Source organism: Dromiciops gliroides, chromosome 4 (genome assembly GCF_019393635.1).
Source record: "Dromiciops gliroides isolate mDroGli1 chromosome 4, mDroGli1.pri, whole genome shotgun sequence".
NCBI classification, from domain to species: Eukaryota; Metazoa; Chordata; class Mammalia; order Microbiotheria; family Microbiotheriidae; genus Dromiciops; species Dromiciops gliroides.
The window spans coordinates 348089071-348107508 of record NC_057864.1 but is presented as its reverse complement, the minus strand read 5'-3'; the positions used below and the strand labels follow the sequence as shown (position 1 = coordinate 348107508).

Genomic DNA, 18438 nt, shown 5'->3' with positions numbered 1-18438 from the left:
AAAATGCCTTCTGCTGGTACATATGAAAGTGATTGCTTTGGGGCAGATGGAAAGTGTCTGTCCTGGCCCACATCATCTTTCCTCAGGGAGCATGCTGCACTGAGCAGAAGATGGAAGGCTCAGGGCACTAGTTGTACTAGCCATAGTGTAGGTCTGAATCGTTTTTTGAGTTTTCCACTCTATTAAGTACTATATTAAATATTATAGAACAGTCTGCCTTTGCAAGAGACATTTGTATTCCTCATTTCCGATTCACCTTTTTCCAACTACATATCTGTGTGAGACTGGATTTTCTTTATATCCTCCAACCAAAACAACATATTCCAACAGATTGAATGCAGAAATAGATATGAGAATCCAGTTGTCTTCTATTAAGTCAGACATTAAAGAGATTAATAAAAATATATAAAGAAATGTCATATTTCTCACAATTTTTTTTGTTTTGGAGCATATATTTTCCATGAATATGTTATGTTAGCATTTAATTGGTCTATTATTTGAATTAGAAAATAAGTATTTTAAAACTTTTTCAGTTTTAATTTCCCAAATGGCATATATTATTATATCCCATATAAACAAAAACTAATTTTCAAGAGTATAAAAGGCACCCTGAGACCAAAAAATTTGAGCTATGTTGCTCAAGAGTATTATACTACAACATGTCTGCAATATCTTTCTGTTCTTTCTGTTGGAGAAGGTCCAAAGAAATTAAAGGGAATGACACACAGACTTTTGAGTTGATTGTAAGGGGAAACTAGGGTTTTTAAAATAAGTTCTCACATAATCAGCTTATTTAAGCAGGGGTTGGAGGGAAGCTACCATAACATAAAGAAAACCAACCAAAGGATTGTTTGATGCCAGACTGGTCCTGTGGCAGTGTATTTCAGAAAATATTTGAGTAGAAGACTAGGATTCATGGTAAAGTAGAAAGAAAGAAAGAAATATTCTGATCAGGTTTGGGGAATAAGGTCCATTCTAACTTCAACATTTATAGCAATAAGGGATTGGTGAGAAGGGTACTAAATGGTTGTTTATAATTTTGCATTTACATTAATTGTTTAATAAAGACATAGTTTTTTTATGAACAAATACTAACTCCAAATCTCTAGCTCAGTTAATCATGCTTATGGCATAAGCCTTATAATTTAAATTATATAGCCAAGATCAAAGTACCCATTTCCACATAGGGAAGCATACCCTAATTGGAAAAATAAAAAAGTTCCTAAGGTGAGAAAATGCTCTGAGTGATGGACTTTCAAAAAGAAATTGAAGATATTGAAGGTCATGTGCACATTTCTACTTAGATGCCCACAAATCAAACCAGGCTTATCATATCGCCTTCCCCCCCCCCCCCCGCACCCCAAAGCAGCTACCCCTCCTGATTTCTCTATTTCTGACAATGGTGCTATTATTCTTGAAATCTTGGAATCATCTTTCATCCTTTTATCCCTCTCACTACCAAGATCTAATCAATCACCAAGTTCTGCCAATTATTTCTTTGCAATTTATCTTAAAGTATCTCTTTCTTTCAATTCCCACAACTACAACTCTAGGTCAGATGCTTATTACCTTATGCCCAGTTCACTGCATTAGCTTACTAACTGATCTTCCTATCTCAAGTCTCTTTCTTTTTCAGACTCTCACCTCCTGTTTCCAGGTCAATCTTTCAAACATAGTGTTTGAACATGCCTCTCCCCTGTTCAGATCCCTTGACTTGCTCCCCATGACTTAGAGAGTAAAGTCCAACTCTTTGTTTCTTGAAATCCAAAGTCTATCTTCCCAACTTTACCTCTTATTCTTATCCAACACAAACCGTTTACCAAATAGGTCTTGCCCATTCCCACCTTTGTGTTTTTGCTTACACTTTTTCCCACACCTGAAATGTTCCTTGTTCTCTCTGCCTATCCAAATCCCAAGTATTCTTCAAATATTTTACCTCTTCTATGGATCCTCTCTGTCTCCATCTCTCTGTCTCTGTCTCTCTCTGTTTCTCTCTTTCTCCCCCTGTGGCTATCCAGTGAATTCTCCCTCCTCTTTATTATTTTTGTTGTTGTTCAGTCATTTCAGTCATCTCCAACTCTTTGTCACCCCATTCTTTTTGGGGGGAGGGGGGGCGAAGATGCTGGAGTGGTTTGCCATTTCCTTCTCTAGCTCATTTTATAGGTAAGGAAACTGAGGCAGACAGTGTTTGCTCAGGGTCTGTGCCACTTATTTGATATTCAATCATGTACTTTCCATTGTTGCTTCGAACTGATTTCTGTGGGAAGTAATGAAGGTGATAGTGGTTTCCAGTTGAAGAATCTGGAGGATAGGACTGTCTTTATACAACTAGGAGTCAAAGCACTCATAAATCTATTAGAACAATTCAGTGAATTCGGAGAATATTTTTTGTCAAACTTGACACTTTATTGCTTACCTAATTAGCAACTGACCCCAGGACTTACCTTGGTATCCCCTTAAACTTTGTCATGATCCTTATTTTTGCCCTGTTTTCTGCTTCAGATATCAATTAACTGCCTTTGGTCCTATAATTCTTTCTTCCCAGCTCCAACCTCCATAATCCTCATTCCCCAAGAGGGACAGCACCAATCAGCTCCTTTATGGAAACCAATCAGCTATAGCCTGACAAGTTGAAACCGTGGAACAATGCAGGGAAAGGCCTGGGGGCAATAGTATTCAACCTGTCTTGTATTGTTAATTAACTTTTCATATGGATGAGTACATAAATGGGAAAAAAAACCCCATTTATTAGGCATTTGCTATGTGCCAGGCGCTGTGCCTAGTCACATTTGTACATTTCTTATGATTTTCACTATATTCTTAGATGGAAGGAACCATATCATTGATGTTTTGCATCCCATGTCTTGAATGTTTCTGTGCACATTAGAGTAACTCAATACATAAATTTTTTTAATGAATGCGACTTCATGGAGTACTCCTAATGCTTATAATAGCAAGGGAAAAATTTATCACCCATTCCATGCCCTTCATGATTTTACAGATTTCAATCATTTTCCCTTTTCATCTTGCTTTTATAGATTCAAATTCTAATTATTTTTGTCTTGTCCTCATAGATTTGCAGCAACTCTATCACTTTCAATATTTTTGAAACCTTTCTTTGTTTTCTATGATTCCAGTCTCCAATTTACTCCGTGCTTTTCTCAAATAACTGTGAGAATTATTTTTGTTAAGTATAAATAGGGTCATTTCTCCAGTGTGTATGTGGGTGGCCATGTCACGAAGCTGGATAATTGATTGATATTTAGTTGACAAATCCCAGTTGCTTTAGGTGTTCTCTTGTCAAATCTAAATCTTTCCTCATGTGTTTCAAGTTTGTACACTAATTAATCCCCATCACCTGCATAATCTTGCTTCTAAGTATAATATGGTTCATGTTCTTTGCATTATAGACATCCTAACTTGCCTACTGCACATAAACAATATGAGAATGAAGGTAAAGAGGAACTAAGACAGCAGAGAGACTAACCGAATGTTTGCCAATCAAAACTGGAGTAGCTCCTGAAAAAAAGCTTGAGCCAGCTGTGAATCAAAGAGATTAAATTGCAAATAGTTGAAGCTCAGCAAAAAGCTGAAGGTGCATGTAAAAATGATTTTTCACATGTTTACAGTGTGGAATATTGTTCTATTAGTTCTTTAAATCACACACACCCATAGAAATTAACCACAGTTGCGTCATCTGTGAAAAGGAAGGCCAGGGATATATTTGGGACTTTTTTCTTCCTGCTTTGTTTCTTCCTGTTGGAAACCTAGCCAAATGAATTCCAGGTGACAAGTGAACTTATACTGTCCCACAGTTATGACTTTTTCATTAATACTATGGATTTAAAGCAGGTGGCCCTTTGTTTAAAAAAATTCATTATGTACAAAAATCTGAAGTTTAAAAAATAGAGCAATTATATGCCGGGATGAAGGGTAGTGATAGAAGAGATCATTTACATTAGAAAAGAAATCTTTGTTATATAATGAGATTCCTTATTATTCCTTTAAATTGCCCTATTTCCTAGTGCCAATATATTCATTCTTATACAATTGGTCCAAATATCTGGTACCCTCAAATATAGTTCCTATTTCTAAAATGAGATGTCTTTAAATAGTAGCTGAACATTGATTGTCATATTTATTACTTATCTTTAAATTCAAATAAAGATTTTTATTACTTTTTTAGTGTCACTGTTGCTATCACCATCATTTTTCACTGCCATTCTCTCACTAAAAGAACAATTATAGCTTGTACTTAGATTTCATAGGAGCTAAATTTGGGGGTAAAAAATTAAGTCTGTATTTAGACCAGCATTTTGTTTGATTTATAATAATTCAACTTATACAAACTTTGTGGTGGTCTTAATAATATTAAAAAGGAGAAATATGCAGTTTTTATAAATAACATTATGATGTTCAATGAATGAGTATTTATTTTTGTGTGCTTTGAGAAATGAATAATATAAAAATTTTATCTAATAATCTTTTAGTGAGGTGGGGCAGTGCTGGAAATGCAACAGAAAATGATTGTAAAATTATTTAATCTCAGAGTTGGAAGGCATCTCATCTAACTGTACCTGAGTAAGTCTCCTTTTTATAGCATCCACACATGTAACCGTATAGCCTCTGTTTGAAAACCTTCAGGGACAGAAAACTCACTGCCTCCACAGTGGTCCATTCTGCCTTTAAATAGCACTGTTAGGAAGTATTCAGCTCAGTGTCTAGAATATGTTAGAGGCCCAAAGAAGCAGTCCACAATAAAGACTTGGTGAATTGAAGTCACTGGGGCAGCATTTTCCTTAAGGACTGAACTGAGTAAGAGAAGGGGAAAAGTGGAGATGTTCACTTACACACACCTAACAAGTCTCTGACCTCTCTTTTAGAGCACCATGCAAATTCTTTTAGTGAAAGTCCCATACTTCTCCAGCTCCATTCTCTTCTTTTCTTATTCAGAGTCCTAGGGTCAGTGCTGAAGCCAGTGGTGCTGGAGCTGGAGGTCTGCTACAGTATTTTTGGTGGTCCTTGGTGTCTCATGGCTTGGATGTCACACATAGATCTTCCCAAGGCATGACTGTATCAAAGAAGGTGCTGTGCTCTATGAGCAGAGTGGAATTGCAGTAGGTCAAAAGAAACATGAGATGCACAAATTTAGAACCATCTGCACTCCAAATGTTCATATGGACTACTTGTGTCTGACCTGTGATAGAGCCTTCTGGGCTCATATTGTTCTGGTCAGCTAGAGTTGGACCTTGTACCTTTACCCCATCCTCTTTGAGAATGGTGGACAACAACCAACCAGCCAACCAGCCAACCAGTATGTGGTCAACTCTAGATGTCCTTCCCTGACATCTGTAATTAGGCTTGATGGCATGGTGATTAGAGTGCTGGATTTGAGCCAAGGAAACTTATGTAAAAATCCTACTTCCTACACTTAACAACCCTAACAAAAAAACCTAGCATTAATATGAATTCTTTAAGGTTTTCAGAGTACTTACATGTATAATTTAATTATATTCACACAACAACCCTAGGAGGTAGGTGCTATTATTATCCCCATTTTACAGATGAGAAAACTGAGGTAGACAGAGACTTAAGTGATTTGCCCAGGGTCCCTTAGCTCACTGGTCACACAGTAAGTATATGAGCCTGGACTTGAAGTAATCTCCCTGACTCCAGGTGTAGCACTATAGTCACTGCAGTGTAGGATAGGGGATAGAGATAGACTCAGAGTCAAGAAAATGCATATTTAAGCCCTGCCTCTGAAATAGGCTGGTTATGTGACTCTCTTAACCTCTTAACACCTCTAGGCAACTCTACAAGATAATAAGTTGCAGAGAAATTGTTTATCTGCATTGGTAGAGGTAGTTTCCTTACTGGGAGTTGTCTATAACAATAAAACCACAGATCTATACCAAATAAACGTGGGTATGCCATACATAAGTCAATTATTCTCCAACTTCTTCATTCAAGTAGTTTCTCTTGAGGTATACCTTGCCCTACCTTATCCCTTTCACTCCAAATTAAAAAAAAATCCATAGGTTTAGGCTATAGAAGAAAGGACTTGGGGAGTGGGGTGGGACATGATAGCTATCTTCAGATATTTGAAGAACCATCATGAGGAAGAGTTATTACTAGTGGCCCAAAGGAAGAATGAAAAGAAGTTACAGAGAGGCAGATTTACTGAATCACAGAGTGTCAGAGCTAGAAGGAGATACATACACACACACACACACACACACACACACACACTCACATTTTTTTTATATAGGATATAAATTTTATATATTATATACAATGAGGGTTAAGTGACTTGCCCAGGGTCACACAGCTAGTAAGTGTCAAATGTCTGAGGCCAGATTTGAACTCAGGTCCTCCTGAATCCAGTGCTTTATCCACTGTGCCACCTAGCTGCCCCCCTAATTCCTTTAGGAGTTCTCTATACAACAAATTCAATAAATATTCATCTATAGTCTTTCCTTGAAGATTTCCATTTAGAAGGAATCCACTATTTCCCATGGCATTCCAGCCTCCTTTTAGATAGCTTTATTTGTTTAGAAGATTTTCCTTTACTCTACTGAGATTCTGAAATGACTCTAATCTTAGCCATGTGGCTTCAATGACACATACTGCAGTCCATCCATGCCTGCCATCTTCTGTGACTTGAATATTTAGTCCTATATGGGGACCTTTCTTTGTTTCTTTTGACATCTAAAGGATACCACTGTAAACACTTAGGACATTAATTGATCCTTTCTTGCTTTGGCCACCATAGTTAATCCATGTTTTTCATTTATATGTTTCTTCGCATATGTCCCTTATTGTGTTTCTCTCCCCTAATTTCTCAATTGCAATATTTACTGATTGATTCATTGTGAGCCTACTCATACCTACCATATGCCTCCCTCTTCATCATCTTCTAGGTGGTTCTCAATTTTCATTCTTTTGAGACTAGTATTCCATGACTCTCAGTCCTAACAAACATAAGAAGAATTTTCCTTATACCAAATCTAAATCTGTCTCTAAACAACTTTTATCCATTTTTTTCTAGTTTTTTTCTGTGGCCAAGTAAAACAGATCTATTCCTGCTTCCATGCCATGGCCTTTCAGTTACTTGTAGAAAGCTCTCATAAACATCCCCTCCCCAAATCTTCTCTTTTTCAGATTAAATATACCAGTTGTACCTTATCTTCACATGGTAAGAGATCTTGAAATCTTTACTCTGGTGCTGAGAACTTAACATAGGATTCCAGTTGTGGTTTCAACAGGGCAAAGTACACCAGTGCTCCATTAGTCTAGGTTGCCATATCTCACTGTTGACTCACCCTAAACTTGCAATGTACCAGATTTTTTAAAAGGTGGATTGTTTTCTAGCTATGAAAGTCCTTATGTCAGTCAATAAACATTTATTAAGTCATTTTTCCTTTGCCCAGTTCTTGTGAAGTTGATTTTTTTTGAAGAGAAATATGACTTTTAATTTATCATAATTAAATTTCACTCTTTGATTTGGTTCAATGGCTTTAGCCCTTCAAGTCCTTTTTGAACCCAGCATCTCCCACCTAGTTTGTTAGCCATTGCTTTCAGCTTTTTGTTATTTGTAAATTTGACAAGCATGTTCTCAATGTCTTTATCTAAATCATGGATAAATATTAAATAGTAAAGGGCCAAATACAGATCCATGAGCCTCCTCACTGAAGAATTCCTTCCAAGATCCCATTGAACCATTAGGGTTTAACTATTTTTGGGGGGTCTAGTCATTTGGCTAATTCTGAACCCACTTAACTTTTCTACAAGAATAGCATGAAAGACTTTAACAGATGCTTTGCTTCAGCTTTTTCCTAATTTACTAATTTAGCAATCCTGTTGAAAAAGGAAATAAGGTTAGTCTGGTATGACCTATTTTTTGTTTTGAAATTAAATTAAAAAAAATTAATATTTATTTTAAAATTTTGAATTTTTAAACTCTCTCCTTCCCAAAAGGGATTGTGGAATAGGGTTGGAGGGAAAGAAAATAGAAAACATCACAATGTGAGGAGAATCATGCATATTTAGTATTGTCTTTTAACTGACAGCATTAGAGGGGGACCTTAGGAATCAGCTCATCTAAGACAAAGTCATCAGGAAAGGAATCTTCTTTTATCTAAATTTTGCATTTCCCTCAGGTCCCAATACTCTGCTATGTACTCTAGATTTTCAATAAAAATTTGTTGTCATTGAACATAATAATAATGAGTGCATACATTTTTGAGTCAGTGGGTGCAGCTAGGTGGCACAGTGGATCTATCTATCAATCAATCTATCTATCAATCTATCTATCTATCTATCTATCTATCTATCTATCTATCTATCTATCTATCTATCTATCTATCTATCTATCATCTATCTATCGGTCAGAAGCAGAAAAAAAGTTGAACTGCTTAGCTAGTTCATACATGATTCCTTGTAATACTGATGAGTTTCTAAAATGCAGGAAGTACAAGCATCATATTTTCAGCAGAGAGAACTTTATGTCTTTCAGGCTCTAAATTCAGTCCTTTGTTATTTATTGTTTTTTGGAGACAATTGGGGTTAAGTGACTTGCACAGGATCACAGAAGTAGTAAGGATTTAAATTCAGGTCTTCCTGTCTCTAGGGCTGGTGCACTATCCTCTGTGCCACCTTGCTGCCCCAGTTCAGTGCTTTTTCTGCCAAGCTGCTCTTCAGAACACCAAAGCTTGGTGGCCTCCATATGTCATAAGAACCTATGTCTGCGTAATAAGATCTAAAAGCTACAGAGCTGTAGGATTTGCAAGTTGCTTTGCATATATTATCTTATTTTATCCTCATAACAATTATAAGTATGGTCACATCAGTTTTCCAGCTGGAGAGCCTGAGGCCCAGAGATGTGAGGTGACATTATTTGATCAGTATCATAAGCAGAACTCATATTCAAGTCTCCTGAAACCAAATCCAATTTTACTTTTTTGTGTGTGTATAAGTATTTTACAAACTTTAAAGAACTACATAAATTCTAGCTATTATTATTAATATGCTATGCTACCTTAGTTCTTTGAGGCATTGAAATGAAGCTTTTCAAATAGTTCATGAGTCCATATACCATTCACTAATCTATGATCAGAGTACATAGGTATTGAATAGCAATGACTACGGTGAAAACATTAATGTTTACTAAGCTTTATAAGACCAGAGACAATATTTACTTTGTATTTATATCTCACTGTGTGATACCTTGCCAATATAGTAGGCTTTTTTTTTTTTTAGGCAATTGGGGTTAAGTGACTTGCCTAGGGTCTCACAGCTAGTAAGTGTTAAGTGTCTGAGGTCAGATTTGGACTCAGGTCCTCCTGAATCCAGAGCTGGTGCTCTATCCACTGCGCCACCTAGCTGCCCCACCTATAGTAGGCTCTTAATAAATATTTGTTGAATAGAATCAAACTCATCAGAATTTCCTTTTACCACCCCTGGGTCTTGTTCTCAGTTTGAGAACTAATATTTAGAGGAGCCCAAATTCCATGTGACTTGATTCTAAAATTCTGCTGCTGTGAATTAGCTAATATTAATAGTAACTGTAACAGCAGAGTCCTTTTAGGGAAAGCTAAAAGGCAACATATACCTAGCAAGTCAAATCATTGCCACCTCTTCCACCTACACTCAGACCCCAATGGAGACATCTCAGGACCCTGAACCTAAAAGCCTGAGTATGTCCTAAACTAGATTAAAATTTAATTGGGAAATTTTTAGCAAAATAGGTAAACATACAACAAAATGTAGTTGATGTCAGTGTGGCTTTCTAAGCCAACGTGTGCCCTCAAGGATCCTCTTGTTTAGTGACAATTTTGGCTTAGAGTTTTTGACTCCTTAGATCAGATGGGACCAGAAAGGGCCACTTATTCAAATATTTTCTCTCCTCTGTCCATCAGTTAGACATTTCTTGGAGTTGGAAGCTCTTGAAAGTGTTAAAAAAAACCTTTAAAAATAAAATACCTAGATTTTCTGTTCATATTTTAGTGTAAATGATTTTGTCTTGTTTTCCTAAAAGATTGCTTCTACAAGAATGGGAATTTTAAGTGTAGGGAGTTCATGGGAGAAAGGAATAATTGGGGAAACAGCATGATTAAAAAGAAAGAACTTTGGCTTGGGAATCATAGTATTTGGGTTCAAATTCCATCTCTGGGTCCTTGGGTAAGTCACTTAAACTCTCTGGGTCCCAGTTTTCTCATCTTTAAAATAAGGGGGTTAGAATAGGTGGTCCTTAAGATCTCATCCTGGTCTAGTTTCAAGATTCTCTGAATTTTGGAGTACTTCAAAGAGGGGCTACCTTTAAGGAGAGAAAGGGCCATATCAGGGAACTAGGAACTTAGGGGAAAGAGATGGGTAAGGGCGTGTCTCATCTTGGGGAAAAGTCAGAAAGGGAGGAGAGGTAATACCAAAGAAAACTTCACCTACTTTGCAGTTTTGCCCAGGATCCTGATAGCAGTCACACCTCCTGTTTTCAATCCTCCAAATTTACTACCTTTGGCATCTATGTGTTAAATTGACAATACTCATTCTAGACATATGTCATAAAGATCACAAAAAACACAAAACACAGTTAAAACTTCAAAATTCATTCTTATTAAGTATCTTGTTCTTTCTTGAAAGGCAGAGTATTAAAGGATAATTAAAATGTGCATATCTTTTGTTCTAGGTGGTTCTTTGGTTCAATCAAGCGAGTAGATGCAGAAAAACAACTGCTATACCCAGGAAACCAGAATGGTGCCTTTCTAATTAGAGAAAGTGAAACTCAGAAAGGAGACTTCTCACTTTCAGGTATGAAGTTTTTTGGGGGAAATGAAAAAGAAGGGGGGTATTTCAACAGTCTTCAGGGAAGCTTGGTGATACAGGTTGCTGGGCCTGGAGTCAGGAAGACATCTTCCTGAGTTCAAATCTGGCCTTAGACATGTAGTAGCTCTGTGACCATGGGCAAGTCATTTAAACCTGTTTGCCTCAGTTTCCTCATTTGTAAGATGGAAAAGGAAATGGCAAACCACTCCATCATATTTGCCAAGAAAACCCCAAATGGGGTCATGAAGAATCAGACATGACTAAAAAATGACTGAACAACATTCCAAAAGTCTTAAGCTATTAAAGCTTAAATCTGCACTATGACTTTTAGACACCTTATATGGGAGTCCTGGGGGCTTTTTTTTTTTTGACCATGTATATACTATGGGATAATGGGAGCATTCATTTAAACTGTTCTTTTTGTTATCCATGTAAAAGCAATGAAGTTAAGTATAATATTTAATTATTTATCAATATAACAATATATTAATTAATATTAATTAATAACACCAACATATATTAATATATTGATATATTAATAATTTAGTAATTCCCAGGGATGATGGAAGAATTAATGAAGTATTTCCATCTATGGCTAAGAACAAATACTTTCAAAACAAATTCTATACATTAGTTCTATGCAGTCAAGATATGAAAATAAAAAATGTATTCAGGCTTCATCCACACATTTTTACTATATAAGTACCTTTTAAAAAGAGAATGTGAAGGAGTCAGACACTACACAGTTATCAAATTGGTATGAACACAATTTAGATTAACATTGTGTGCTTACTTAACTATTAAAAAGTAAATATAATATGAATTTTAATACTCTACTTGAATATTTTTAAGTAACTCCATTACTTGTTGGAAATTAACTATTCCATAGCTTCTCATATTCACAACTTTTTGTTAACTTAGTTACATATACAGCTCAATTGCTAAAAAATATTAGAAGCCCCCCATTTTCCTTTTGTTGTTTATATGATTTTTGTTTTCAAAATTATGCATTTTTAGAAGAGTTTTGCATTAGTGTGGAATATCCTTTTTTGAAATAAACAGTGTGACATGAGAGAAAATGTATTGGATTTGGCGTTAGAGCATTTGTGTTTGAATCCTACCTTTGCCATTTATTTCTTGTGTGACCTTGGGCAAATTACTTACCTTTTGTACATCTCAGTTTTCTTGTTTGCAAAAGATAAATATATTCCCTATAATATATTCCCTGAAAGTTAGAATGGATCAAATAACTCCATGAGACAGAAAAAAAATTAAAATGAAGAGGTTAAATGAGAGGACCTCTTAGGTCAATTCTAGCCTCAAATCTTTGATTTTATTATTCTAAGGTTTGGGTCAAGTCTCATTTATTTCTTCCACAAGACCTTTCCTGGTCTCTGTGATCATTTCTTGCTTTGAAATTGCAGAGAAATTACTCTGTCCATCAGCTTTTCCTAAACTAATTTGGACCTGGAATACCTTTGTGCCTGAAATATCTTGGCAGGATTCATAAATGCTGCTTCAGTCTCAGGGTAAACTTGGAGTCATAAAATGGTCCTGAGGTAGACAAAGGTTGGGGCATTTTCAAAGAAAATAGAGATTATTAAGGTTATTTTCAAGTGAAAAAGTTATTATACATAAACTTGTTGGTATTTAAATTTTTAAATGGAATCTCTATTCACATTATTATGGAACATAAATGGAGAGTGGTTGGTCTATCCTAATCTAAGCTAACAAGCAATCCATTAAGCGTCTGATCTCTGAACATACTGTATTTATGCTCTGGGGACAAAAAGACTAAGAAAAAAAATCCTTGCATCGAAAGAGCTTACATTAAATTGAGCAACTTAAATTCTAGACAGCACGTGTACCTTTGCATTATTAATATTTTTACTCCCAAACTAGATTATAAATCCCAAGGAGGCAGAGATCCTACTAAGTATAGTTTGGTAACCCCAAAACAGTGTATTGGGCTACACACAGCAAATAATCAATGAATGCCAGTTGATACAAATAAAGTTGCCTGTTGGCATTGCTGGGTCCCTATCAATATGTCTATAATTTCTCCTAGGGACAGTATCAAAGAGGGAAGAGAACAAAAAGTTATGGCCTATGTGATTGCTCATTGCCAACACAAATATTCCCCTAAGTTTTAGGAAATCACTTCTTCTTGGAGCCATGAGTTAGATATTTTAAAATTACACCTATTTGTTATCTAGATCCAGTTGTCTCCAACTGTGTCCTTGTGCACAACTTCTTCCTTTATTGAATAATCCACATTCCTTGTACCATTTCCAGTATTCATAAAATTCTCTGTCTACTTATGCCTTCCAGGGACAGAAAAATGACTCACTATGATTTTTTTTTTCTTAAATTTCCTGATAAAGACTCAGTGTGATACATTTTTGGAGATCTGTTCAGAATTGTTGGTGTGTGTGTAGTAAGCGTGGCTGTACTTTTTGTTACTCTATCCTCATGGTTTTGCTCTAGTAACTATTTGAAGTTCATAGACTCATAGAATTTGAGAACTAAAAGGGAACTTTCCAGATATAATCTATGAGAAAAAAAATCATAGTGTCATTTTGCTATTCCAAGGACTCATTAAAAGATAGAGAAGTCTTTGTATACTGGGGATGGTGGTATAGTCATAAATAGTCACATGGAGCATTCTAGTGCAGGGAGACATTGCACCACAGGACAAAAGATTCCAAATGCAGTAAAGAGGGATCCAACTTTGTGCAAGGTACAGGAACAGATATCACTTGGCAGTTTTGTTGCTCGCTACCCATTTCTGGATCACAGATCCAAGGCTGATTAAGGAGAACTGTGACTAGAGTTGGTGTTGCAGGGGGTGTGGTTGTGGATCCTTGATTTTGTACTGAGAAAGGAGCAAGTTTAGAAGTAAGCAGCAACTATGTGGGCCTGACCTCAGAATATAAGAAGGGTCTCAGTTCCAGCCTCCAGCCTAGTCTAAAGTGAAGTGAAATAACCAGCGTCGAGATACCCACACCAGACTATAGTTCTTTCACTCTGAACCTGTACAACTTTCTAATGGGCTAATGACGAATGGAAATCTAGAGCAAGTCCATAGTTGTGTTACTCAGACTCAAAACCTGGTAAGGAACTTGCAAAACTCAGGTGAGGGGAGCCTTTACCCTGGATCAGTCTTCTTTGGAAGCACTGGAGGTTTTCAGGTTTTCAGCCTGAGCTGTCCATGAGACCCTGAAATAACACAATACACACTATCCCAAGAAAGCAGCAGCAAAACTAGCTCAGACATTTCCTGCAAAAGTGTGAAGAATCTACCCTTAACATAATGTTTGAAGTCAGGAAGTAGGTTGGAAGAAGGAGCAAACAAAGAAAAAAGAGAATACTACTAATTAAAAAGCTATAATGCTGACAAGGATGCTCAAGACACAGAAGAGAATGATTCTAAAACATCTACAAGCAAAGCTCCAAAGGAAAACAAAGCTTGGGTACAAACTCAATTAGTATTCCTGAAAGAGATGAAACAAGAGTTGAAATATTTTGAAAACCAAAAGAGTACTGGAGGGAAAAAAAATCAGAGATATGGAAGAAAAGATATGGACAGAGAGTTAATTATTTCCTACAAGTAGTACAAAACTTCACTTAGCAATAAACTCCCTGAAAATTAGAATGGATCAAATTGAAGCTAACGACTCCATGAGACAACTAGAAATATTAAAAACAAAGCCAAAAGACTGAAAAAAAAGATAGAAAAAATGGAAAGCATCTCATAGCAAGAAGTAACCTTGAAAACAGATGAAAGAGAAAAAAAGAATCATTAAACTGCTTGAGAACCATGACTATAGACATCAAGAAATCGTTAAAGAATATTATCCAGACCTCTTAGAACCAGGGGGCAAAGTGGACATAGAAGGAATTCATTGCTCACCTCTCAAAAGAAACCAGGAAATCAGAAAATTCCCAGGAGCATTCTAGACAAAATCTAGAGCTTCCAGGTCAAAGATAAATACCCCAAATAGCCAGAAAGAAAGCATTAAGTGGGGCAGCTAGGTGGCGCAGTGGATAGAGCACTGGCCCTGGAGTCAGGAGTACCTGAGTTCAAATCTGTCCTCAGACACAACACTTGCTAGCTGTGTGACCTTGGGCAAGTCACTTAACCCCAATTGCCTCACTAAAAAAAAAAAAAAGAAAAAAGAAGAAAGCATTAAGTATAGAGGAGCATCATTCAGGATCACACATGATTTAATACTTTCCACTGTGAAGGAGTAAAGAACTTGGAATAAGATATAGGCAAAAGATATAGGCTTATAACTAAGAATAATCTGCCCAGCAAAACTAAGCATAATCCTATAAGGTATGAGAAATTGATCTTTAATGAAATAGAAAACTTGGAAGGATTCCTGATGAAAAGACCATAGTTATACAGAAACTTTGAAGTTCAAACATAGAAGTCAAGAGAGTCATCATAAGGAACTAAATGTAGATTAATTGTTTATGTTCTAATATGGGAAGATGAACACTATCATCATCAGGGTCATAGAGGAAGTCTAATTAGACAGAGGAGTGGTTCTGCTATATTTTTTTATGATCTTAAAGGAAGAAAGGAAAGGGAAGAGAGGAGAAATACCTTGGTGGGGTGAGAAGAGTGAAGAAAGAGGGGGGAAATGACTTCATATAATCAGGTTGCCTAAGTAGAAATCTATACAAAGAAGGAAGGAGAGGGCCACAGTTGATACTTGAACTTTATTCTCATCTGAATTGGTCAAAAAAGAAAAAAAATTACCCTCACATCCACCTACCTATCCACACCCACACCTGTCTACACACATACACATTGTTAGGTACATAAACATGGTTGTTCAGTCATTCAGCTGTGTCCAACTCTTCATGATCCCATGGACTATGGTACACCAGGCCCTTCTCTTCTCTATAGTATCCATGGGGTTTTCTTGGCCAGGATCCTGAAGTGGTTTGCCATTTCCTTCTCCGGTGGGTCACTTTTGTCAGAACTCTCCACTATGACCCCATTACTTGGTAATCCTGCATGGCATAGCTCATAGTTTCATTGAGTTATGTAATCTCTCCACCATGACAATTCAGTGATTTCAGGAGGGGTATATATAAACATACATTTCCCTTACTAGGGAAATAAGAGAGAAGGGGGAGAAGAGACAGGGATGAGTAAATGGGGAGGTAAATTAAGGGAGGGATTAATCCTAAACAAAGCTACTTTTTTGGGGGTGGGGTGGGGCAATGAGGGTTAAGTGACTTGCCCAGAGTCACACAGCTAGTAAGCGTCTGAGGCCAGATTTGAACTCAGGTCCTCCTGAATCCAGGACCAGTGCTTTATCCACTGTACCACCTAGCTGCCCCTAAATAAAGCTAACTTCAAAAAATGTATGGTTTTATTACATATGTTTATAGCAACTCTTTTTGAAGGGCAAAGGAATGGAAGCTGAGGGACTATCCACCTATGTGGACTGTCTGAATGAATTATGATATATGAATGTGATGGTATTTCCTTGTTCTGTAAGAAATGATAAAGGGAATGGTTTCAGAGAAACCTGGGAAGACTTTTATGAACTGGTGAAGAATCAGGTGAACGGAATAAGGAGAATTGTTCATATAGTGACAATATCATAAGGACAAACAACTTCAAAAGACTTAGGAACTCTGATCAAAGGAATGACAAATGCAGATTCCAAAGGACTCACATGATGAATCATGGTATCTACTTCCTGATAGAAAGGTGATGGACTCAGAGTGCAGATTGAGACTTTTTGGAGGGGGGGGGGTGGTCATAGCCAGTGAGGGGATTGTTTTGTTTGACTATCTGTGTTTATAATAGAGGTTTTTTTTTTTTCTCAATTGGAGGGGCAGGAAGCAGGAGATAAGGCAGAATTTTGTTGATTAAAAAATTGTAATTAAAAAAACTCTTCAAGTAGGGCACTGCTACTCTAATGGCTCTTTCAGAGGATCTCAAGCATTGATTTAATCAATTATTTCTAGAGTCACAGAGCACTGTGACTCATTTCCATCTGAACTTCACAGCAAAAGAACAGTAATGATTGAAGGGAACTGTGATATTATCTAAGTTCATCTCACTTATCTCATGTTCCTGCCTATGGAGACTGACTTACTCCAAAGGAATAGAACTAAATTATGGCAAAGCAGGTCTAGAACAAGTCTCTAGATTGCTAGATTGCTAGTTCACTACTCTTTCCACTAAATCATACTAATTCAGAAAACGCAGTTCCAGAGTATATGTATGAAACATACTGATTTATATTCACTCTTCTCATTTTGTTTACACTTGCATTAACATTGAGGCAGATGCTCTGTTTAGAGAATAAAAAATTACTGGCCAATCTCTATGTCTAAATGACACCAACACATTACTCACACAGAACTGCTTATTTAAATGCAGCTATGTTTGTTTTTCTGTCTTGTGCCAACACTCCCAGATCGAATCATAGCCAAAAGCCAGATTAAAAGTTTTGAGTTAGTTTGAAAAAAGGGATGGACTAATATTTCCTGGGTAGATGCCAAGTGAAAGTAGCAGTCATGAAATAATTCCTGTGATCTGTGCCCAGACTTCAGTGGGTAGTTTAAATATCTTCTAAGAAGATATTGTGAAATAAAAAACAACAAGCCAGCATTATAGGACTTAGGACAAAGGACTCAATTATTAGAATATTGGCAGTGGAGTGCTATTAGTCTTTGATAATACTGTAGAATACACTTATGGATTTAGAAAGCTCATACAGACCTTGCTTAGAAACCTGCATATCATTTCGAGAGCCTTTTCAATGAATGCAGACCATATAGGGTCTTAAACAAATGATCTGACTGCTTTGTGTTCACCAGGAGCCAGAGTAGATATCATTCAGGACTCTGGAATGGCATATTTCCTTATTGGACATAAGGATGTGCCAAAGAGAGCAAAATAAAAAAATTATGTATAAAAATTTATCTATTATGCATATATGTATGTATGTAGCCATCATGACTGCTGATAACCACTAATGCTCTTCAGATGTACCTCTTATGGATTCATTGTATGATGTTATGGATATCCCTTTAATCATCCAGAATTGATGATTTTCAATTTTGCTGACTGCTGTGTTGATAAAGGAATGCCAACCATATCCTTTCGCTATCTCTTTAACTCTTCCTCATTACTTTTTCTTAGAAGCATTGTTTTCATTCTTTGGAAGTCTAGGGTAGGTCAGCTGTCATGGAAAAGCTTTATGAGGGAGCATGATTTATTGATGACTGATTTGGCACTGAGAGATGGGAGCCTGAGGTTGGGGTCAGTGCTAATTGGGTGATTGTGCTTTTGCGTGGCTGTTGACAATTGTGCATTTTTGAGTAGATTCACAGAAAGAGATTGGATGGTGACAGTTTTCATAACTGTAAGACACTAATTAGCTGTAAATTATCATGGATCTTTTTGGATATTACATATTACTTGTGATAGCCAGAGAATCGATCTTCATTAGGAGTGTGACAGGTAATGCTAGTGTTCCCACTGTTATTTGTCACTAACAATAAATTGTTTTTCTGAAGTAAAACATAAAATTCTTACCATGTGTCAGTTGGTTGGGATATTGAATAGTTTCAATCACAGCA

At 36.6% G+C, this 18438-nt stretch overlaps 1 protein-coding gene across 1 annotated transcript in view; it reads left to right on the top strand.

Annotated features, from left to right (window-relative positions):
* FRK (fyn related Src family tyrosine kinase) overlaps nucleotides 1-18438 on the top strand; it is a 123668-nt gene that overhangs the window by 61237 nt on the left and 43993 nt on the right. The window contains exon 2 of the mRNA XM_043962719.1: nucleotides 10685-10806. Within this exon, the coding sequence (XP_043818654.1) occupies nucleotides 10685-10806 (122 nt within the window). The remainder of the gene's footprint in view (nucleotides 1-10684; nucleotides 10807-18438) is intronic.